At 45.5% G+C, this 23,241-nt stretch overlaps 3 protein-coding genes across 4 annotated transcripts; 2 read left to right on the top strand and 1 right to left on the bottom strand.

Moving 5' to 3' along the window:
* Positions 1-58: 58 nt before the first annotated feature.
* LOC118287238 lies at positions 59-4,395 on the bottom strand. 2 transcript variants are annotated; one of them, XM_035612223.2, is made up of 4 exons: positions 4,280-4,395; positions 3,771-3,972; positions 3,189-3,453; positions 59-3,018 (listed from the first exon to the last, which is right to left on the bottom strand). In XM_035612223.2, exons 3-4 carry the CDS (start codon positions 3,442-3,444, stop codon positions 1,742-1,744), a joined length of 1,533 nt encoding a protein of 510 aa, XP_035468116.2. In that variant the 5' UTR covers positions 3,445-3,453; positions 3,771-3,972; positions 4,280-4,395; the 3' UTR covers positions 59-1,741. The 2 variants fall into 2 exon arrangements, with proteins under 2 accessions (XP_035468116.2, XP_035468125.2); XM_035612232.2 differs by having other exon boundaries at positions 3,771-3,969; positions 4,280-4,391.
* Positions 2,998-14,544, top strand: tspan9b (tetraspanin 9b). The gene is made up of 10 exons (XM_035612644.2): positions 2,998-3,052; positions 3,283-3,366; positions 5,393-5,698; positions 11,496-11,558; positions 11,657-11,776; positions 11,878-11,952; positions 12,107-12,202; positions 12,779-12,889; positions 13,024-13,107; positions 13,436-14,544. The coding sequence occupies exons 3-10, from the start codon at positions 5,642-5,644 to the stop codon at positions 13,514-13,516; spliced, it is 687 nt and encodes a 228-aa protein (XP_035468537.1). The 5' UTR covers positions 2,998-3,052; positions 3,283-3,366; positions 5,393-5,641; the 3' UTR covers positions 13,517-14,544.
* A 2,559-nt stretch (positions 14,545-17,103) lies between these two features.
* On the top strand, positions 17,104-23,240 carry LOC118287428 (23 kDa integral membrane protein). The gene is made up of 9 exons (XM_035612585.2): positions 17,104-17,476; positions 18,998-19,063; positions 19,177-19,302; positions 19,418-19,492; positions 20,672-20,767; positions 21,014-21,087; positions 21,578-21,683; positions 21,784-21,867; positions 22,668-23,240. Exons 1-9 carry the CDS (start codon positions 17,417-17,419, stop codon positions 22,788-22,790), a joined length of 810 nt encoding a protein of 269 aa, XP_035468478.2. The 5' UTR covers positions 17,104-17,416; the 3' UTR covers positions 22,791-23,240.
* The last annotated feature ends 1 nt before the right edge of the window (position 23,241 follows it).

Raw genomic sequence — 23,241 nt, 5'->3', positions numbered from 1 at the left:
AAATACATCACATTTGCTGGTGACTTAAATTTTTTTAAAGAAGGAGAGCAACAAACAATTGTGGAAAAAGAATACAATTTTAATAGAAGAGAATCAATCAATGGAAAAGGGCAGCGGGTGACGACAACTCATAAAACCAACAAAACCAAAAAACATCTTATTCGGACACAATCTACCACTGATCTATGATTTAAACAAACAAAACGAAACCTGCCTATCTGGCCTAATCTATCTTAATATAACAAAAACACAAGGGGGCCGTCACCCATAACTACTGTGGGAAATATGCTGTACATTAAGTACTATGAAAAAGTGTAAGAAAAAAATCAAAACTAACCTAATGCCCACAACCAATAAACAAGTGTCTCATACGACTTTATAGTTCCTGTATATGGAGTAACAATGAAACAATATGTTACAAAACGAGACACAGAGGTGCACAGTTGCCGTGAAATCACAGCCGCCACTGGTCAACCTCACCGGCTGGTTTAAATAGCGCAACTCGTGCCAGTGGAGCTGGTGATCGGCACCCGACAGGTCATTTACTGGGTGACGAAAGCGCAACAAATCTTTGGGGGAGGTCCGGAGTCGCAGACCAAGGAGGCCCAGTGGCCGTGTGGCGGCCTGCACCGGGATGACAGGCCTTGAAGGGAGAGCCGGGCTCCCTCCCACACAAACAATATCTGCCAACACAAAGGAGTGTCTGAAAGACCAACCTGTCACACCCCCCAAAGTGCTGCAGAGCCTACAACAAAGCTAACGTCTCCTTTGCGACGGTGGAGTCGTTAAGCTGATGTTGATTAACCTTTCTAGAGGAATAACTGCCAGGATGTTCTACATCCCCTGCATCCTCCTGCGTTAATACAGCAGCGGCCCCGACAGCGCTGGTCGGGTGAAATCAGGCGCAGCAAGTACAGGTGTACGACGCAGGGCAGCTTGCAAATGATCAAAAGCATTTTGACATTCTGGGGTCCAGTTATATTCTACTTTAGGACTAGGAAGACTAGTAATATTAGTCGGTGGGGGAACCACTGACGAGAAGTTCTTACAGAAGCTTCGGTAAATGCCTGTCATGCCGAGAAAACAACAGAGGGCACGCCGGGTGTTAGGGACGGGGAAATCTGTGATGGCAGCAACTATTTCCTCAATGGGACCAACCTGACCCGGACCTACACGTCTTCCCGGACGGGGGACAGGGCCTTTCCCAAATTCACACTTGGCTAGATTTGGCAAAAGCCCACTTTGTTTGGGGGAGGGGCCTGTAGGTAACCCATCTCCATCACGTGGACTCTCTCTCACTGCAGAACATTCATTTTGTTCTCGAGAAATTGTCTCGTTATCGCGGGAAAGGTGCAACTTCAACATGTCGATGTGACACACTCTGGTTTTTCGCCTACGATCAGGGGTACTGATCATATACAATGTATCTCCCTGTTTTTGGAGAATACTGTCAGGACCGGAAAAGCGCACAGGAAGTGAAGAGCCGGGGTTTGGTAACCGAGCAAACACTCTGTCACCGACTTCAAAATGTCGAGCTGTAGCAGTGCGGTCAAACTTATTTTTCATTGTGATTTGGGAGCTAGCAAGGGGTTCTTTTGCAAAAGAACGGGCCCGATGTAACTGTTTGCGGAACTTACTCCCATAGTCGTGCAGAGTGTGTCCAAAAACAAGCTGGGATGGACTGAATCCAAAGGATTCTCGTAATGCAACAAGTTCAAACAGAATTCCTTCATCCCAAGACTTATGTCTCCACACAATATTTGCGTAGCATAGACTTCAAAGTTTTGTGCCACTGCTCAAGTGTTCCCTGGGACTTTGGATGATACGCACTGGACACCACATGTTTAATGTCCAATGAGTTCAGGGCTTGTTTGAAGAGTTTGGATTGAAAATGTGTCCCCCGATCCGTCTGCACGGTTGTTGGAAGAGCGAGGGTAGAGAAGACTTTAGTCAGAGCCTTGACAACAGCAGTAGCTGTGTTCTTACGCAGTGGAACGACTTCAGGAAAGCCAGTGGACGTGCACGTGATGGTGAGTAGGTACTGAAAACCTGTTTTGGTCCTGGGTAGTGGACCGACACAGCCTACTATGACTCTCTCAAACGGCGCTCCTCTAGCGGGCACTGGACCCGATGGAGCGGAGGGAATATCCTGGTTCTGTTTGTCCATCTGATCCGAGAGTGAGGGTGGCACATCTGACACGTCTGAAGAAGGCGTTACCTTTCCCCCGGCAATATCATTTCCCATTAGCATGGTTATCCCCCTAACTGGCAAAGTTGGACAAACAGCTACTGGGAAACGACCATTTATCAATCGAGATTTAATATGCACAAAGTGCAGCGGCCGTCGGACACGGCCCGTCTCAATACCACTAAGATTAGAGCTGTGACCACATGCAGAATTTTTGGAAAATGGTAGAGCATTGAACAAAATGAGTGACTGGTAACCCGCAGTGTTACGTAAAATCTGCACTGGCTGCTGATCAGCCCACTCGTCCGTTAATGACACCAGGCCCTCAAAAGTGAACTGTTTGAAGCACGGGTCGGAACTTGGCCCATCACACTCATCTGTGCGTGTGGCAAATTGTTCTGATCCAATACCTCTAGGTTGGAATGTGTTTGCCGTGGTTTTTCGTTGCGTTTTCCATTTCAAACGTAAGCAGTTTTTAATGATATGTCCTCTTTTGTGACAATATAAACACTCTCTCTCTTCTTGACTCATATCCTGTGTGTTGCTCGGATTGATCTGTGGGACTGCACGAGGTTTGACTGTGGACGGAGAAGGGGGAGAATCCACATTCTCTTCAGCAAAATCAGCTGCAGCGGATTTCATGAACTCAATAAGCTTTGGTCGTAAAGACAAAAGCTCCACTACAATCCTCCCAAGGCAACTATCACAGAATCTTTCTAATAAGAACATATCCCAGTATAGTCCGCCTGCAGATGTCGTGTCGAGCCCCACTGAAGGTTTCCTGTCCAAGTTCTTCATCCGTCCCTCCTCCGTCTCCTGGTTGAATTCCTCTGTTACACGAGGCAGAGCAGGAACACACATCTGGTCAGTCTTACTTTTTTATTTAAAGCTTTAACACTGTTTGAACATTACACCTAATCTACATTGAATATAATGATTCATGTGATGTATGTGACAGTTGATTATTCTGATATTCATATGTATGCCTCTCTCAGCTCACCTTGCAATTTCTGTGCCAGATCGTTTCTGTTCATATCCTTTAAAATCCCAATGGTTATCCTTGGAGCTTTACAGCAATATGTTTGCTCCATTAGATCCACCACTTTGTGCCTCTCCGCCTTCTCCAGCCGGGACTCTCTGATGCCTGGGAAACCCTCGTGGAAGTCGCCCTCCTTCAGGTACCACTTGAACTTTATGTACTCTTCATTTGTCAAGTCTTCCAGAGTGTTCAAAAGAGTTTCTTTATGTTTTTTCATCCTGGTTTCCTGATAACAGGAAAGAATTAACAATGCACTGTTAGTAGCTGCATGATCAAATCCAGACCGTCGATGAAATTGTTCTGCAACAAGAACTGAACTCGGAGACATTCCTGTTTGCATTGCAAATGACTAATTCACTTCCCTAAAATGCTGAGGTTGCGTCATTGTCCCGCACAGTCAAACCTTCATACACCATAACTGTAAACAGTCAGTATTTTATTTGAACCCGATTCCTACACAAACGTACTCTGTAAAGTTTATCCAATCATCAAGTTTGGTTCAAAAACACCTTTTGGAAGAAACAAAAGGAAAAGTAGTTGTACCTGTTGAACTGCTGCAGGTGAGGTCAGAGTGCTGTTTTATTCTCCTCTCGAAGAAGCCGCAGCTTCTGTCAGTGTCTCAGAGATGCCACGTAGTAACAGAGAAATGAAAGTATTGCCATCAACCATTTCCTGATAAATGTACCTGATATCAAACGGTGGAAGGGAGGGGTCTGGAGCAGGGGCAGCGTTGACCCAGCAACTGCTAAACAACACCAAGCATTGTCATAAAACTAAAGAAAATGATGCAAGGATGATGTAAAACATATTTAAATCATTTTCATCATTTAATGATGGTTTCGGGGGGGAAAAAAATGCCATTTACTTCAAGCAAATATGTGTAGTTATATAGTTGTAGATGTTGCGTCATTGTCCTTCACCGTCAAACCGTTTTTAGCTTCTGGATTAGCACTTTCATGGAGGCCCTGCACTTTTTAACTGTGCAACAAATTTACCAACGGGTACAAATAACATAACCTCAACCTAGAAACCAGAAGGCTTAGTAGTCCTACCTTTTCAACTCCTGCAGGTGGTCAGAGTTGTGTTTTATTCTCCTCTCGAAGACGCCGCAGCTTCTCTCAGCGTCTGACTTCAGTCAGAGACGTCATGCAATGACAGAAGCGAAAGTGTGGTGACAAAAGGGAGGGGACTGTGGAGACGGGGTTGCTGATTGTCTTGTAGTTTTCAGGAGCTGCCACTAGGTGGTGATGAGGAGTCACATGTCACCGACTGTAAATTGGTAAATGAACTAACCACACGTGATCTCGGAGGGTGAATTGTAGCGACTTCGACGATCTCCCCCTGTGAGTGTTCATCTGATGCAATCATAAGGCAAGACATTTAGTTTTTTAAGGCTCTTTTGACCAAATAAGAGCCTGTTAGCATCTCGATCAGCTGTTTGACCAGCACACGTCACAGTCAGAGGTTCGCCTCTGTGACCGTGTCAGGTGCTACTTCTCCCAAAGATTTCTCCGCCATGAAATTGTTAAATTCTCATGAATATTTGGGGATTATTGCCCCACTGTGACCCTTTAGGGATAAGATGTATAGAGAATGGATGAATTCAGGGGTTTGACTGGTCGATAGAGAAAATCTATAAGGACTCTACAGGTGTAGCAGCGAACATCAACCCCCCGCCGAACTACAGTGGGCTAGCCCGTTGTATAAACTGAACCAGTCCAGATTATACCCCCCTATATATATATATATATATATATATATATATATATATATATTGTAAGGTGTGTTGTGTGACACCGGAAAATCTATCTGTCTGTCTCTGGATGTAGTATTGAGTAATATATAAAATACAAGGACAAATTTAGAACATTTGAGAAACATTAGGGTTGAGGTTAGAGATCATGTGTCGTATAACCCAGCGCTTCCCTTAGCTCCTCCCTGTTTTCATTTTTAGTTCTCTATCGAGCCTCGCAGCACGTGTTTGGATGTGTGGGTGGGTGTACATTTCATTTGAATGAAAAGTGCTATATTAATAAAGTCTGGTTGATTTATTATACCCCGGGTATAATTCTGTATCTCAAATATTGCGCGCGCCTCAATTTCTTAGGTCAAACGAACCGTCATCAGGCTAAAACAAGATTCCTCTGATGTGCTTGGTTTGTCAGGCTCCGGACAGAAGGAGGCGTAGTTGGAGGAGGAAAAGAACAGGTAGTGGTGGAAGAAGAAAAGCAGGTGACAGGAAGGAAAAGGAGGGAAAACAAAAGAAGCAAAGGGGGACGTCCCATCGGCGAGAGGGAACCGGTCGAGCAGGCGGGTGTGTTCACGAGCCCGAGGGAGTGTCCATCTGTTCCTGAGTCGGAGTGAGACGCTGCGGAGGACGAGTGCCTGAAGAAGACGGAGAGACAAGAACCAACATGGCTGTGAACAAGTGCATCAAGTATCTGCTCTTCTTCTTCAACCTGCTCTTCTGGGTGAGTCTGACGTTTTTTATTAAACTTCTTCAACACTTTGACGTTACAGGTGTGTGTGTGTGTGTGTGTGTGTGTGTGTGTGTGTGTGTGTGTGTGTGTGTGTGTGTGTGTGTGTGTGTGTGTGTGTGTGTGTGTGTGTGTGTGTGTGTGTGTGTGTGTGTGTGTGTGTGTGTGTGTGTGTGTGTGTGTGTGTGTGTGTGTGTGGGAAGCTGCAACATTTACAGTTTGTTTTTTTTCTTCTCTTTTTCAGTTTTCTGACTTTTGATTTTGGTCTTTTAATATTTAATCGTTACTTCTTCATGCATCTGTCTCTGTTTTAGTGGAGCAGGTGTTTCTTCATCATTGATTCTGTGTGCTTCACTTTTGTATAGTCTCTTCACCATCTTCCAGGCGTCTCCGTCGTGCGTGCGTCCGTCTCTCGCTCCTCTTTGTCGCGTCGTCGGGCGTCGAACAGGTTGTGGCGGCTCTTTATCTCTCGGCCGCTCCCTCCGCAAACAAACAGCAGGCTCGGTTTCAGGGCGTGGCCCCCCGTCGCTCGGCCTCGCGTCATCACGCCCGTCGTCCGCAGCCTCGCTGTGTCACTCCTGCGTGTCCAGATCTTTGTGGAGTTTGATAGAACCAACAGATGTTGCTCAACTGAAAAGAGTCCGGGGTGTTTTTTTCCTCGAAGGCTCTCGAAGCTGTAATCCGCTCTGCTTCACATGAGCGGTTAGTTAATGTTCTCTGCCGGGAGCTTCCTCCCCTCAGTCGTCTTGCTCAACACGAGCCTGATGCGAGTTTGTGAGCAGGATTTACTCATGAAACGACTGAACTGATTTTCTATTTGGCGGAGGGGCGGGGCCTGACCCAAACTGAATACCGGACTTGAATTGGATGAACAGGCGGAGCGAGGAATTCTCTTTTCCCTTTTCTTTAATTCCAGTTAGCTGTTGGTCAACGGTCGACACGAACATGTCCGAGTCCGAGCGGTTCGTGTAAAATACATTGACATTCTGCAGTTTGCGATGTGACCGGGTCCTTTTACACGAAAGTTTTAGGGCGTTTAACTTTGTTTTCCTCGACTGACGAGGAAGACTCCCATCATCCATCAGACCTTGTGAATCTCTGATGATCTGATCACATCTGGACTCTTGGCTCCTGTTTTTCCGGGGGCCACCACCTCCGGCTCTGTGTCCCGGTGCACGAACGCCGGCGCTGCCGCCCACCCGGGTTATTTCAGTCCTTCTCACATGTTCCCAGAAACAAAGTTAAATCAATGTTAACTTGATTCGACCCACTCAGAGGACATAGTGGACAATGATGATGATGATGGTGGTGGTGGTGGTGGGGCGGACGGAGGGGCGGGGTTGTTATTTACTGTAAAGCCCATTTTAATGTTGTTGTTTTTTTACGATTGTGGCTCTGCAGCAGCTTTTAGTTGCTAAGTGACGCTTCCTGTCTACCGACAATCAAAAGTCGCAGTGAGCTCTGTGACCTGGGCGACGAAAACAGTCCCGTGAATTGTGTCTGAAACCTGTTGAAGTGCACATTGTGAGTGTACAGCAGGGACACTGTGCATCACGGTGGTTTCTGTGGCCGACCGTGTGAGAGAGGAGAGGAACAACCCGTCATCTGCAGCTCTGAACATTAACGCCTGTTAGGCCGAGAGCTCCTCGCATCCTCCATGAATAATAGATGCTGCGGTCAGGGACCGTTGCTTGCACAGTAGAAGGCCGCAGGTTTTAGCACATGTGCACAGTAACTGCATACATGTAGTTTAAGTAGCAAACTCCCCAAAGGTCTGTCGGTCGTAAACAGCTGTTATCTCAAGGCGAAGGTGGAAAGTGGTTAACCGACAAAAACCTGTTTGGAAGTAAGTTGCTTCAGAATGTCACTGTTGTTCTAAGACGCATCATGACGTTAGTACGATGCAGTGAAGCTTCTCTTTTACTGGATAATCCACCACTACAGTGTCCGTCTGTGGGAGGAGGATGCTCTGATTGGTTTACGTCATGCCACGCCCCAAAACATCCTCGTGATTCACTCGAATGTCAGTCAGGAGAACGCAAACCTCCGCCAGGGCCCAATGAACCCCAGTGAACCTCAATGAACCCCAATGAACCCCAATGAACCCCAGTGAACCCCAATGAACCTCAATGAACCTCAATGAACCCCAATGAACCCCAATGAACCCCAGTGAACCCCAGTGAACCCCAATGAACCTCAATGAACCTCAATGAACCCCTTTGAGTCGGTCACGATGCACCACGTTGCTCACACTCATAGATATCAGACCTCTTCAGTAGGATCCATGAAGTAGTCCCTTAGGGAATCTGTGAACATTTCAATAAGTAAATAATTACTGTATATCCGCAACAAAATTTCATGGATTCTTGGGGCCATGTCACCAAGTTTAACGGAAATCCCTTGCGTAGTTTTTTTGCGTAATCGTGTCGACAAACAAACCAACTAACCAATAAGTGGACAGGGGTGAAAACATGATGATGCTAATGTAGAGTTGAATGTTGCGTTCACACCAAAAGCAAAACTAATTGTGACTTTGCGTCACTCACAGGAGTTTGGTCGCAGGATCATTTATATAATACGAAAATATTTAAAATCATAAAATCGTAAATTTCACTTTATTCGCGGCATTTGCGTCACACGAAATTTCGAGTGACACGAAGTTCGCGATTGCATTTACATTGCGTAGAATCGCACCACGTGAAAGTTTCGCTTCGCGTTTGGTGCCAACACACTGTAATAAAAACCCCCGAGCCTGTTTAAAAACTAGCGATACTGCTTTTGTACGTGAACTAAATGCTCTTGACTGATCAGATGTTGAACCCAGATCCCGTGTGTCCGTCCAGGCCGGTGGGACGGTTCGTATCCACACATCCATCAGTCACTGGTTGCTCGGCGTCCTGTCTGAGTTTGATACCTGGACAAAGACCAGGCTCGTGACTCGTGACTGTACAAACCTCCTGGGATTAGTTGTGCCATCGCTGTGGTTTCCGTGTGTGTGGTTATTGCGTAACGACACGCTACTCATGTCGCTGCCTGTGAGTCACTGCGGGGGAATTAACCGACCCCCCAGGATGGAAAACAGATTATTATCATCATAATTATCTGTTGCTCAATGTGAAGAGAAACACTTGATGTCAACATTGTAGTTTGAAAGACGTACGGGAGCCCAGCAGGGACGTGAGGGGACAGACGACGTAACTCTGAGATTCATTCTCCACGTTGAGGAAACTGTTGTGATTTCATCAACTACTGTAGGATTTGATTCCAGCTGCAGGCAAATCCATTCATATAGTTCTGATTGGTTCACAGCAGTGAGAGTCAGAGTTCCGCAAAAACAATGTTGGTAAAGTACAAAGAAAGGAAGTGTAATCCAGATTAACTGTAACCGTTATTAGTAATAATGATCTAGATGATTTATTTGTTGTAAAACATACTAAAAGAAATCTGATCTGCAAACGGACCATCCCTCCTCTGAGGTGGTGGAGATTGGTTCAGGTGGTTTTTGCGTAATCCTGTTGACATGTCTACAAACCAACCGACCGGCGGGACCGGGGGGAAAACAGCCTCTTGTCAGAAGAGTCGAGTGTGATCCCACACTTCTGTCAGTCGCCTCGCAGCTGAACTCTCAACGTCTTGACAGCGATGGAGGAGTTCCTCCTCGGGGGATGTTTCCACCGACTGTCTCTGTTCGTCGTCCAAACAACTTCCACTCACGTTGACTCACGTTGGCTCACGTTGACTCACGTTGGCTCACGTTGACTCACGTTGACTCACGTTGACTCACGTTGGCTCACGTTGGCTCACGTTGGCTCACGTTGGCTCACGTTGACTCACGTTGGATCACGTTGACTCACGTTGGATCACGTTGGCTCACGTTGGCTCACGTTGGCTCACGTTGGCTCACGTTGACTCACGTTGACTCACGTTGGCTCACGTTGGCTCACGTTGACTCACGTTGGCTCACGTTGACTCACGTTGACTCACGTTGGCTCACGTTGGCTCACGTTGGCTCACGTTGGCTCACGTTGGCTCACGTTGACTTCTGAAATCTCCCTCACGATCTCTGAAGACCTGGTTTCTGACGTTCAGTCTTTCACCTCTGTGGGTCGTCGCCCGTCTTCGGAGTCTTTGACCTTTGTGTCGTCTCCTGGACACGACTGCGTCAACACTTTGTGTTCCACTGTGGTCACAACGTTTCCCTGATCCCCTCCGGAGGTCGGTTGGTCGGTGGATCACATCCGTCCTCAATGCGTCTCAGGTGCATCAACAACTGAACTGTCGTGTGGTCGAGAACAATCGGACGTATTTTATAAAAACTTAAGAACTTGTGAAACAAAAGTTTTATACCATTATCAAATATTTATAATTATTTACTGAATGAAATTTGCAAAATACATAAACCAAGGTCACTGCTGATTGGGGTGTGTGTGTGTGTGTGTGTGTGTGTGTGTGTGTGTGTGTGTGTGTGTGTGTGTGTGTGTGTGTGTGTGTGTGTGTGTGTGTGTGTGTGTGTGTGTGTGTGTGTGTGTGTGTGTGTGTGTGTGTGTGTGTGTGTGTGTGTGTGTGTGTGTGTGTGTGTGTGTGTGTGTGTGTGGCTTCACCACTTACTTGTACCATTGTGAGCACAGAGGTCGTGTCCTGAAAAGACACTTGTCCGTTTCCGTTCATTCACCGGTTCAGTGAAAGATCCGTCTTTTTAAATAACTGTATTTTTCAGAATGTAAACACGTTGTTTCCTTCAGTGTTTGTTTATGACAGAGAACGTTTCATGCTTCGCTAGAACACAAGTTAAAGAGAGAAGTTAACGTTCAGACGTCTCAACAGAATCGGGCTGATTTTGTCAAAATTGTACATGAAACAAGAATACTACATTTTAATGTTAAAATATAATAATCTGGAAATTAACAAATGACTAATCCTGTTAACTGCCTGGATGAAAAAAGTGCTGGGGTTGAAGTATAAAGTTGAGAACTTGAGTAAGAGGAGAGAGAAAATAACCTGCTTTTGAGGTTTTTCTTGTTTTGTGTTTTAGAGACGTTGTGGACGACATCACAGCTCCAGCATCTTCTGAATGAGCCACACACACACACACACACACACACGTGTTGTGTAAGCAGTTTCTCGTGTTTTAACCAACACTGGAAACTTTGCAGAGGACACGACCTTGTGTGTGTGTGTGTGTGTGTGTGTGTGCGTGTGTGTGAGAGAGAGAGAGAGAGAGAAAGCAGGTTTTCTTTTTGAACTACAAACTACTTCCTGTGCACCTAAAGTGAGACTATCAATGGTGAAGTGTGTGAAGCTTGTATTCTGTGTCCTGACCAGCAGAGGGCGACTCTATGAGAAAGTGACTCCACTTCTCACTTGATCCATAACGTCAGTAAAACATTTTCTGAGGCGTTTATGGTTCAATCTGTAGTTTCAAGTCTTGTTCAACACATGATGTTCATTTTGTACATTATGGTTCATCTACAGTCAAACAGACCATAAAGCACCGTAGCGTGGATACGATGTGATACCGTACAATGGGTGCAGGTCACAGTTGGACGAGCTCTGTCAGGCCACGCCCCCCGCTCCTCCAAACATGCTGACTTCTGGTTCCAGGAAAACAAGATGGCGCTGGTCAAAATGCAAAACTCAAGGTTTTAAAATGGCCGCTCACAAACCAGCAGCTGCTGCAGGTTTTCTCCACCACACGGAGGGGGAGGAGTCACAAGTTCCACATTCTGTAACTGACAGAGAATCTCTCTTCTCTCCCCCCCCCCCCCCCCACCACCACCACCACCACCACCAGCTGAGCGGTTGCATCATCCTGGGCGTGTCCATCTACTTGAAAGTGAATAAAGATGGAAACCAGGTGAGACTCTTTTTATCTGTTCAATATCAATGAGCCATCCTCACATCCAGACATCTAACACCTGAACCTGCTCCTCCTCCTCCTCCTCCCGTGTCCAGATCACCAGCGAGTCTCTGCCCGGCGTCGACCTGATGATCGCCATCGGCGTCATCATCATGATTCTGGGCTTCCTGGGCTGCTGCGGCGCCATCAGGGAGAACCGCTGCATGTTGCTGCTGGTGAGCGCCGCCGTCGCGTGAAATTTTCATGACAGAGTTTCTCCGGCAACTGTAACTGATCAGGTATTATTTCGTTCATCTCCTCTTCTCCTTCGTCTCAGTTCTTCATCTTCCTCCTGCTCATCTTCATCCTCCTGCTGGCGGCGGGCATCCTGGGAGCCGTGGGCGAGTCGAAGGTAAAACAATAGAACAGGAAGTGACTCAGTACTGACGACATCGGCGCTCTCGTCACTTTTGTTCCAAAAAAATGACCTGTCTGTCTGTCTGTCTGTCTGTCTGTCTGTCTGTCTGTCTGTCTGTCTGTCTGTCTGTCTGTCTGTCTGTCTGAAGGTGAAGGACTGGGTGAAGGAGCGTCTGGAGAAGTTCACCCCGCTCTCGAAACAACCGGTGGAAGTGAGAGAGGACTTGGAGAAACTGCAGCGCGAGGTAACGCACACACACACACACGCATCTTTAATTCTGTGAAATAAGTTTTCATACTGTAAAACTTAATAATTAATGAACAACCCAGGACGTTCCTCTGGTGATGCACTTGCGCCCTCTGGTGGATCTCCATGGTAACTACAGCCTGAGCAGATCTTTAATACAGTTTATTGTTATTGAGGTTTAAGATCATTTTATCTGTAATGATACGAGAGACAATTATCCATAAAATGATCTTAAACAGCTGATTATCTATCGGACATATTGATCTGCTCAGGCTGCTGTTACCTTTGAGATCCACCAGAGGGCGCACAAGCGTCAATCTCAGACGTGCAGACGAGATCACAACCTGGATCCTTTATAACTTTTATTGATTCAATGTTTCTCATGTGTCTCAAATGTCCAATAATAATAAAAATGATTCTATTTTCTCATTTCTTGTGACTTTCTTCAGATTTTTTAATTTAATTTGTCCAAAATAATAGTTTATCAGTTTTGGCTGCTTCTTCTCGGAGGCGTCAGCCGCTCAGCTCAGTCTCACGTGTCGTCGCCGCTGTGTGTTTTTTTTCTTCCTTCCAGTTGAAGTGTTGTGGTCTGGTGAACGGACCGTCGGACTGGGAAAAGGTTCCCGACTCCTGTCGCTGCAACAGCTCCGACCCAGACTGCAAGTCCTCCGCCGTCTACAGCGAAGTGAGTCTGACACAGAACACAACAGAATCAAAAAAAGAAATACATGTAACTGGAATCAGTGATCGTGATGATGATGGTGACGATGACGAGGAGGAGGAGGAGGATGATGATGATGTGGTGGTTCCCCTCTGCAGCCCTGCTCCGTCAAGATCATCAGTCTGATGGAGAAACACATGGAGATCGTCCTGGGGATCGCCTTCGCCATCGCCATCCTGCTGGTCAGCACGCACGCACGCACGCACACATCTCGAAAACAGATTACAGTCTGATCGCTCTGATCAATATTTATCTATTGTATCAGAAACGTGGCCATATGGAGGATAAAAACTGACAAAAGTATAAATAAATAAATACATGAATAATTCTAAAAATAAATAGTTTGTGATGAAGAAGCAGTTTTCTGTGTTTCTACATTTCTTGTCTTTATGCTTATGTCATTTTTTTGTCCTTCGTATATTCAAACGTTTGTTTTATTGGGAAAAGTGTAAAAATTACCGTTAGAATCTGATGCTGATGACACTGGATTCATTTTTCTGGCACCTGCAGATTTTCGGGATGGTCTTCTCCATGATCCTCTACTGTCAGATCGGCAGGAAGGAGAGCGGCGCCACCACGACCAGCGCCTGAGGCCCCGCCCCCCTGCCCCAACCCCCTCCCTCCCCTCGCTGCCCTTCACCGTCCAATCAGCAGTGACCGAACTCCCCGAGCAACATCTACCTAACCTCAGTGCTTCTGTGATTTCCCCCGTGCTTTTATTGTGAAGGAACACAAACGACATGTTTATTCATAATACACAACCTGTTCAACATATCTGTACATTATTAACATATTAATATATATTGTTGATTTTACTCAATCAAACACGATATCCGTGTTCTTTAAACTTCATACTTTACAGAAAACTGACCACGAACAAAGACGATCGATGTTTCAACTCACTCGACCTCAAAGAACAAAATCTAGAAAAATGTTTGTAAAAAAACAACAAAAACTTCATATTATCTTTATTTGTATGGAAGCCCATTACTGCCAGAAAATATAAAATATTTATAATGATATACAAATAAGTAAATTGATTTAATATAATATACAATTGGTCAGGTAATAACTCACCATCCGACAGTGTATGAAAAAGATTCTTACATTTTGACATGACACCTATGAGTAATTTTAGAAATATCTTGTTTTATATATATGTATATGTATTTGTTAATATTTATTTTTTGCGTAGGAATGGGCTTCCATACACACTGCTATAACTGTCTGTGCATATTTCAGAATATTCCTCAGGACTATGGAAGTTTTGTGCATGTGCTATAATAACAATATTATCATGATTAAACAATAAGCCTCCGATTTCACGTTGTTATAGAATATGAATAACTGTTATTGTTTTTATTATAGACGTTAACAGGTGGTGGTTGAATCTTGTGGAAAAAAACTTGATTTCTTTTGTTTCTTTGCATCTGAATGTTGCGTTTATGAATGAATTATTAATTTTTTTTCCTGCCACTGGTCGAAAATGTAAAGGATGTTTTTATTTTTGGTGAATTTCTTTTTTATCACTGAACTCTGTGAAATAAAAGAGTCATATGCTCCATGGGGTCGTTCTCCAACGTCTCTCACTGGGGATGACAACATTGACTTTCCCATAATTCTTTGCAAGACAATTTAATTTCTGAGATTTGATGTAATATTTAGTTGCCAGGTCATAATTATGTGGTTTTAAGATATATTTTTTTCAAGTGAGAAGCTTCTTGCAAATAGTATTTTACTAACAAATGACAAAAGAAATAAATATCTGTCTGTCATCTGTGATTAAAGCTTCAGTGTGTAATATTTAGAAGAACTTATTCACAGTAATTGAACATATTGTCCATAACTCTGTTCATATATGTTAAATATAGTTCCATGAGGTGGAGCGACCTCCGTGTGAGTCTCCATGTTTCTACGTCCTGTTGAATACGTTGTTGAACTAAACGTCCAGAACACGTCGCGTTCACGTTGAATTCTCAGACGCTGCTGGAAACCGGAAATTGAATCAGAGGTGCGACACCATAAAGTGTCCCCTGTCGGTCGCTCGGTTGGTTGCGGTTTGCAACTTTACCACCAGATGTCGCCAGAATATAACAAAAACGACACACTGGGGCTTTAAAGTTTTAATTTCTGATAGATGACAGGTCTCTTTTTTGTCTTCCTCCAGATGAATCCACTGTTGGTCGGAAGGCTCGCCGACAGCGTGGAGTCCTCGTAGCGCCCCCTGGAGGCAGGAAACACTCAGAACCAGAGTCACTCCAGGTACCAAAGGTTCACTCACGACGGGACGGTGATGGATGAAAATGTTCCGACACGTGATGTTAGTGCAGCGAGCAGCTGGAGTGTGTATCGTCATTATCAGTGTGGGCTGACACACACACACACACACACACACAGACGGTCCGACCTCTTCAGATATTTTTAGTCCAAAGTAAACACGCCGCTGAGCTTCATGACTCAACCGGATTCCATTCGATTTTCATTTTTATTCACCAGACGTCTTCGCCGTCGACTGTTTATGAGACACGGGATTATCAGAATGAGTCAGGGAGGAAAAATTAAATCAACTGAGCTGTTTAAAACTACAGTCATGTGTCATCGAGTAGTAGAACATCCCATAATAAACAGAAACAACCTTTTGGTTTCAGTGTGACGATAAAAAATTTAAATTACGGAAAACATGAAATCCCATCGTGAGGTCGTCAAAGTTTGTTGGGTTCAAGTGACGGGATCATGGTAACCGTGGTTACCACGACCACTCCTGTTGGTGGGAAAACAAAGTCCAAACGTTTGTTGTTGCGTTCGTCCGCCGGTTCGTCACCGGACTTCCTCCTTTGTGACAAACAAGAGTCATATTTACTTCGGCCACTAGAGGGCGACTTTTCTTGTGTGTGAGCGAGTCGGAGCTCGATCGTAGAGACGAGGCGCGGCGCTCGGACGCCTGGCGGAAAACTGCGAGAGGAAACTCAGAACAAACGGTTCACGTCTCTGGTCCGACCTCTGATGCTGCGTTCACAACACACACCACGTTATACACAAGGTCATGCAAAGACGAAAGTCACGTCATCTGTTTCACGTGACGTCCGACGGCGAGCGGGCGGATGTTCGTGGCTTGTGTTCACTGGCGCGAGCAGGAAAAGATGCAGGAAGTGGTTGGGAAGGGCCACGTAGTCAGTGTGATTGTTGCCAAGCAACCAAGTGTCGCATGAATAAAAGTAAATGTTCTGATATTAAAGATGTTGTTTTTCTCAGACGGCTGCCTCTCCTCCCTCTCCTCCCTCTTCATCTCTCTTCATCTCTCTTCATCACTCTTCATCTCTCTTCATCTCTCTATCACTTCATGTCCTGTTTTTCTAACTTCACTTTGTATTTTTATTTCAGTTTCTCTCCTCTTGATTAGATATAATCTCACCTGGAGTGACCTCTCCTCTCCTCTCCTCCTCCTCTCCTCTCCTCCTCCTCTCCTCTCCTCTCCTCCTCTCCTCCTCCTCCCTCTCCTCTCCTCTCCTCCTCTCCTCCTCCTCCCTCTCCTCTCCTCTCCTCCTCTCCTCCTTCCTCTCCTCCTCCTCCCTCTCCTCTCCTCTCCTCCTCTCCTCCTCCTCTCCTCTCCTCCTCTCCTCCTTCCTCTCCTCCTCCTCCCTCTCCTCTCCTCTCCTCCTCTCCTCCTCCTCTCCTCTCCTCCTCTCCTCCCTCTCCTCTCCTCTCCTCCTCTCCTCCTTCCTCTCCTCCTCCTCCCTCTCCTCTCCTCTCCTCCTCTCCTCCTCCTCTCCTCTCCTCCTCTCCTCCTCTCCTCTCCTCCTCCTCTCCTCTCCTGCTCTCCTCCTTCCTCTCCTCCTCCTCCCTCTCCTCTCCTCTCCTCCTCTCCTCCTTCCTCTCCTCCTCCTCTCCTCTCCTCTCCTCTCCTGCTCTCCTCCTTCCTCTCCTCCTCCTCCCTCTCCTCTCCTCTCCTCCTCTCCTCCTTCCTCTCCTCCTCCTCCCTCTCCTCTCCTCTCCTCCTCTATTCCTCCTCTCCTCCTCTCCTCCTCCTTCTTCTCCTCCTCCTCTCCTCCTCTCCTCCTCTCCTCCTCCTTCCTCTCCTCCTCCTCTATTCCTCCTCTCCTCCTCTCCTCCTCCTTCTTCTCCTCCTCCTCTCCTCCTCTCCTCCTCCTCCTCTCCTCCTTCCTCTCCTCCTCCTCTATTCCTCCTCTCCTCCTCTCCTCCTCCTTCTTCTCCTCCTCCTTCCTCTCCTCCTCTCCAGCTGATCTTCCAATCTTCCTAACTTGGTCATGTTCTTCGTTCAGCGGCCAAACACTCTGGAGCTTTAAACATCCATCACACACACACTCACACACACACACACTCACACACACACACACACTCTCACACACACACACTCTCACACACACACACACACACACACACTCTCTCACACACACACTCTCTCACACACACACACTCTCTCTGGTCTTCACTGTTCCTGTTTCAGCTCCACTCCCTCAGACCGACGTCGTCATGGCTCGCTGCAGGAGTTACTTACGAGGACTCGCCGTCTGCGTCACCGTGTTGCTGCTGGTGAGCTAACCGCTAACCGCTAGCAGATAACAGCTTGTTTGTGTTTGTTGTGACGGACGTGATGATGATGATGATGATGATGATGATGAGCAGCTGGACTGTTCAGCAGCAGATGCGTGAGATTTATTACAGACGGAAAACTAAAAAATAAGTATAACTTTTAACATTCTGACCAAATATTTTCCGTTCCTGAGGACAAATACATCTACAAAGTATCTACAAACTTAACTTTTTACTTTTTAAAATTCGATTTTTGGTTCCTTGACATTTTTTCATCAACTTAAATTATCTTTCTTAGATTTTAAATCTAAGATTCAATTGTATCTCTCTTGTATCTTGAACGAGAGTGAAAATGATCTGTGGGGTTCCTCAAGGATCAAGTTTAGGACCTCTCATGTTTTAATCTCTCATGTTGGTATCTTCAGGAGACGTCACACTTCTCCAGATGACTCGTCGCTTCGTGTGGCTGAGTCTCTTGAAAACCCTGAAAACTCCTTTTAGATATATTTAATATTTTACTGCAGATATTTAAACCTTCATTATTATCTGGACTTAAGTAATAACTTCAGTTTTATTGCATCGCATACTTTTTTTGTTGAATTTTTTAGTTCCTTATATAAATATACATATATTATTTTTATTGTATTTCAGCATCTTATTCATTGTTGCTATTACTTTACATATATAATAATATAGTAATAATAATATATATTTCTATTTTTTGTGTCTATTAGACTGTTTTGTCTTATTATTATTAACTTGTCTGTCATCCAGAGCACTAGGGCGTTTGATAAACTGACTGAAGTTTATAGTATTGCAATGTAGATTCATAACATTAAATTGATAAGTGGATGAGTAAATACATAAATAAATGAAATTAAGATTTTAAAAAGTGTTTGTGTTGATGTAAAATATATTAAAATGTAAAGATATTGTTCAGTCTGATCCTCTGTCTCATCCATCTCCAAGTTTCAAATTGAAAAATATATACGACTGTCTTTAATAACCACTTTAAACTTCCCTTTTATATTCTAAAAGTATTATTCATTATGATAATAACAACATCTGTGTGTGTCTATCGTGCCCTCTCCGTGTGGAGCAGAAACGCTCAAACATTCCATTGTGGTGATATTCACGTTGTGTTTACTGGCTCCTGTTTTCCTGCTTCCTGTTTTGGCTGCTGTGTTTTTATTGTTTACACTCCATCAGCTGATTACAGTAATTACCCTGCATGTTTCACATTAACACGACTGTGACACGAGACTTTCACTTCGGGAAAAAAAGATTTTATTATGTTGCACATTTACAGTTTGTTGTTTTTCGACGTAAATCAGTGTTTTTAAGCAGAAGCAGAGAAAAGTGGTCGGGATCAGGGGAAAAGTCTCTGTGTGGGAAAACTGAGTTAAGTTTGTGAAAGCGATGACGTCGTCGCCGTTCCCAGCTGATGGGAGTCCGTCTCCATGGAGACAGACGTGTCCCAGAGGAACGCTGTTATAAAAACCTCCTCCATTATCTCCGCAGGCGTCCGGCATGGTGATGATCGGCGTCGGATTCTCCTCCATCGACGGCAACACGCCGGTTGCTGTGGTAACTGCTCCCCATTGGCCTATTTTCTTGATTTCCCTCGTCAAACAAACAAATACAAAAGTGTACAAATATCTAAGTACATGATGAGATGATTTCATATCTCTCCCTGTCAGCTGTTCGACCAGTTGTCCAGCAGCGACGGTTTACTGGTCCTGCAGGTGTTCGGTCCGATCACTGTGCTTCTGTCAGTTCTGGGCGTCTGTGCTGCGTCTGTGGACCTGAAGCCTCTGCTGCTGGTGGTGAGACGCACACACACACACACACACACACACACACACACACACACACACACACACACACACACACACACACACACACTCACTCAGATCTAAACCTGTGATTCATCTCCTGCAGTTCTCGTCTCTCGTCTTCGTGGAGTTCGTGGCTCTGATGGTTGTCGCGTCGCCACTGGTTCAGGTTCAAGCTCAGGTAAAAACTCTTCTGTGGTCTGCTGCCCCCTACAGGCCTCTGCTGCCCCCTACAGGCCACTGCTGCCCCCTACAGGCCGCTGCTGCCCCCTACAGGCCACTGCTGCCCCCTACAGGCCGCTGCTGCCCCCTACAGGCCGCTGCTGCCCCCTACAGGCCTCTGCTGCCCCCTACAGGCCTCTCCTCCCCCCTACAGGCCTCTGCTGCCCCCTACAGGCCTCTGCTGCCCCCTACAGGCCACTGCTGCCCCCTACAGGCCTCTGCTGCCCCCTACAGGCCGCTGCTGCCCCCTACAGGCCGCTGCTGCCCCCTACAGGCCTCTGCTGCCCCCTACAGGCCTCTCCTCCCCCCTACAGGCCTCTGCTGCCCCCTACAGGCCTCTGCTGCCCCCTACAGGCCACTGCTGCCCCCTACAGGCCGCTGCTGCCCCCTACAGGCCGCTGCTGCCCCCTACAGGCCTCTCCTCCCCCCTACAGGCCTCTGCTGCCCACTACAGGCCTCTCCTCCCCCCTACAGGCCACTGCTGCCCCCTACAGGCCTCTGCTGCCCCCTACAGGCCTCTCCTCCCCCCTACAGGCCTCTGCTGCCCCCTACAGGCCTCTCCTCCCCCCTACAGGCCTCTGCTGCCCCCTACAGGCCTCTCCTCCCCCCCTACAGGCCGCTGCTGCCCCCTACAGGCCACTGCTGCCCCCTACAGGCCACTGCTGCCCCCTACAGGCCTCTGCTGCCCCCTACAGGCCTCTCCTCCCCCCTACAGGCCTCTGCTGCCCCCTACAGGCCTCTGCTGCCCCCTACAGGCCTCTGCTGCCCCCTACAGGCCTCTGCTGCCCCCTACAGGCCGCCCGTTTACAAAGGGCCATCGTGAAAAAAATAAAATCCAGAGAATTAGAGAACAAGGTTGTAATATTACGAGAATAAAGTTGCAGATCAATGAGAAAAATGACAAAAGAAGTCCTGATGCTTTTGATGATGAGATTCCGAGGAGCCAAATTATTAAATCTTTTGTTAATTGTGAAACGTATACTAAAGTATAACTTCTTATAATATTTAATATTAAAACTTTAATCCAGAAAATCTCTGATTCCTTTTGGACACTAACACTCCTCATTTTCTTTGATATGATTTAATGAGATTCTTTTTTGTCCATCACGGTTCATGGTGTTGTGTTGTTGCCGGGCAGATGGACGGCGCCGTGGACGAGGTGTTCCTGAACGTGACTCCTCTCCACAGAGCAGAGCGATACATCCAGAGTGAACTGAACAAACTCCAGGCTTCAGTTGAGTCCGCCGCTCTTTGGAATCACGAATCATCTCCTGGTCAATGAAAAGAAATTCATAGTTGGATATTTGATGGACAATGTTTTTTCATTTAAAATTGACAGTTGTTAAATAATCAGTTTACAGAGAAACGCGTCTGTTTGTCACATTGTCTTTTAGTTCTCTTTAATATTTTCATATTTCTATCTTGCACATTGTTACTGTGTTTCAACTCCTCACGATCTGTGTCTCTGTCTCTGTCTCAGGATTCCTGTTGTGGTTTGAAGAGTTTCGAAGACTGGGAGAATCAACTTCCTGTCTCCTGCCTCTGCACGCCGAGGTCAGGGCTTCTTTAGCTTCTGGAAGTATTTCTGGATTTTAGAAAGGTTTTCAAGTTTCATGAAGACATTTTCAAGGCTCTTTCAGGATTCGATGAAATGTGACTTCACTTTGTAGAACAGCTTCTGAAGAACTTTGAGCTTCTTGAAGAATTCTTGAATTAATACATTTTTGCGGTTTCTAAAGTGTTTTCATTCTGAAATAGTTTATCATTTTGACATGAGTTTTTAGTTTTTGTTTCTGTTGATTAGAAATGAAAATTATGGATTTCATGAGCTCCTCTCCTAAGCTTTCCTGTGTCCAACAGAATTTACTCGATTTCCAGAGGAAAGTTACATTTTTCTTTGTGTATGAACCACAAGAAAATGTTCTGGATTACTTGAGTATCTAGAAACCAAACTGTTCTAAAAGAAGTTTTTGTGGCTCTGGTCTTGATTTCTTTCTGAAATGCTTCTGTTGGTGTTCTTCTTCTCCTTCTGTCGGTCTCGCAGCTCTCGGCCTGGTAACTGGAGCTCAGAGTTCAGGCCCTGTGTGACGGTCGGCAGTGACCTTTACCCTCCGACCCCTCAGGTCACAGACACGTGGGTTCACTCGGAGGTAATTCACCACCTCCCTCCACCTCGTTGTGGAGGTTTAACAGAGAAACGGTTTTATTAATAGTAATGTTGAATATTGACCTTTGACCTCTGTGTGACAGCCCTGCGGTCCGATCCTGAAGAGCTACCTGAGCTTCCCCATCAAACTCCGGATAGGAATCATTTCAGCGTTTGCCACAATCGCGGTAAAATGATAAAACTAATATACACGTTTAAAGTTTACATCGTTCTAGATGAGTTTGTGTCAGCATCACAAGTTTCTAAAAATATTTGAGTTACTGTATTTTCTTAGATTTTGCATCAGATAAATACTTGTTTATGTCTCTAGATACGTTTCTAGTAGAGTTTAATACTTGTGCGGAAGTAGAATATGCCATATGCAGGATTTCTGGACCCTTTACAGTTTTCTACGAAAGCTTATGAGTTTCCAAGTGTTCAGGAGTTTCTGGATACATTGTGTGTTTCTAGCAAAGTTTCAGTGTTAAAATTGTGAAAACTTTCAAGGGTTCTGGAAGTTATGAGTTTCTTTTTCAAGATTCTAGATAACTTTGTCAAAAAAGGAGGTTTAAGTTTGATGGGATAGTTTATGTTTTTCTGGAGGTGTGCTGGGTTTCAAGAGGATTGGAATGTTTTCTAGAGTATGCGTTGTTGGCAGTTTTCAAGATTCTAATAGAAGATACAGTTTAAGTTTTCGGGGATGAGAAGCATCTAAAAAATCTGTACGTCTCAAAGTAAAAGTTTTAAAAAGAGTTTTTTGAGTGACTGTGATTTTGTGGAAGAGTTTATACATTTTTGGAGGCTCTAGAAGGTTTCAAACAATTTATGGAATTGTTTAAGACATGTTTAGATTTTTTTGTGAGGAATCTTTAAGTTTCTAGTTTTTGACTTTCATGAATTAAAGTATTTTTCACCATAATAATTCCATATAGTGGAATTACATTCAGTGAGTATCATCTAACGCTGTAATACCCGGTTCGTGCTGCAGATGGCGGCGATCGCTCTGTGTCTGACTCTGGGCCTGGAGGATTATTGGAAGACGCCTCCAGTGGAAACCACGGTGGACGACTACAACAGAGTCAAGTACCAACCCAAACCCTCCCTCACCTGACGCCGAGGCCCCTCCCCCGACAGCCAGGCGTCAGTCAAACCACGTGACCCAGGTTTTTCCTGGAATTTGAAAATAGTGACTCACATCTGGATGTTTTGTAATCAGACCACACAAAGACACAAACCGCCGCACGTTCATTCTCTCTGTCGGAGGCAGAAACAAAATGGAGGCGTGGAAGGTTCGATGCCCAGGAGGTTTTTTGTCAACACTCGACCTCCTGCGTTTTCCTTTCGACTGAAACAAGTCGAGCATTAGTCACAGAGTTTGACACTGGTGAAGAAGAAGTCGGACGGTTCTCATCCCAGACGTTTAAAAGAACTTGACCCAGTCGTGACGTTCATGTGATTCCTGTTGCCGAGCAGCTGAAGTGACCTCCAGTGACCTGCACGTCTAAACTTCAGGGACAAGAGCTTCAATCTAAATAAAGAGAAACAGCTGTTTGTGATCAAAT

This window comes from Scophthalmus maximus, chromosome 12, assembly GCF_022379125.1.
Source record: "Scophthalmus maximus strain ysfricsl-2021 chromosome 12, ASM2237912v1, whole genome shotgun sequence".
In the NCBI taxonomy this organism is placed as follows: Eukaryota; Metazoa; Chordata; class Actinopteri; order Pleuronectiformes; family Scophthalmidae; genus Scophthalmus; species Scophthalmus maximus.
Note: the sequence above shows the minus strand (reverse complement) of the source record. Positions and strands in the feature narration are given on the sequence as shown.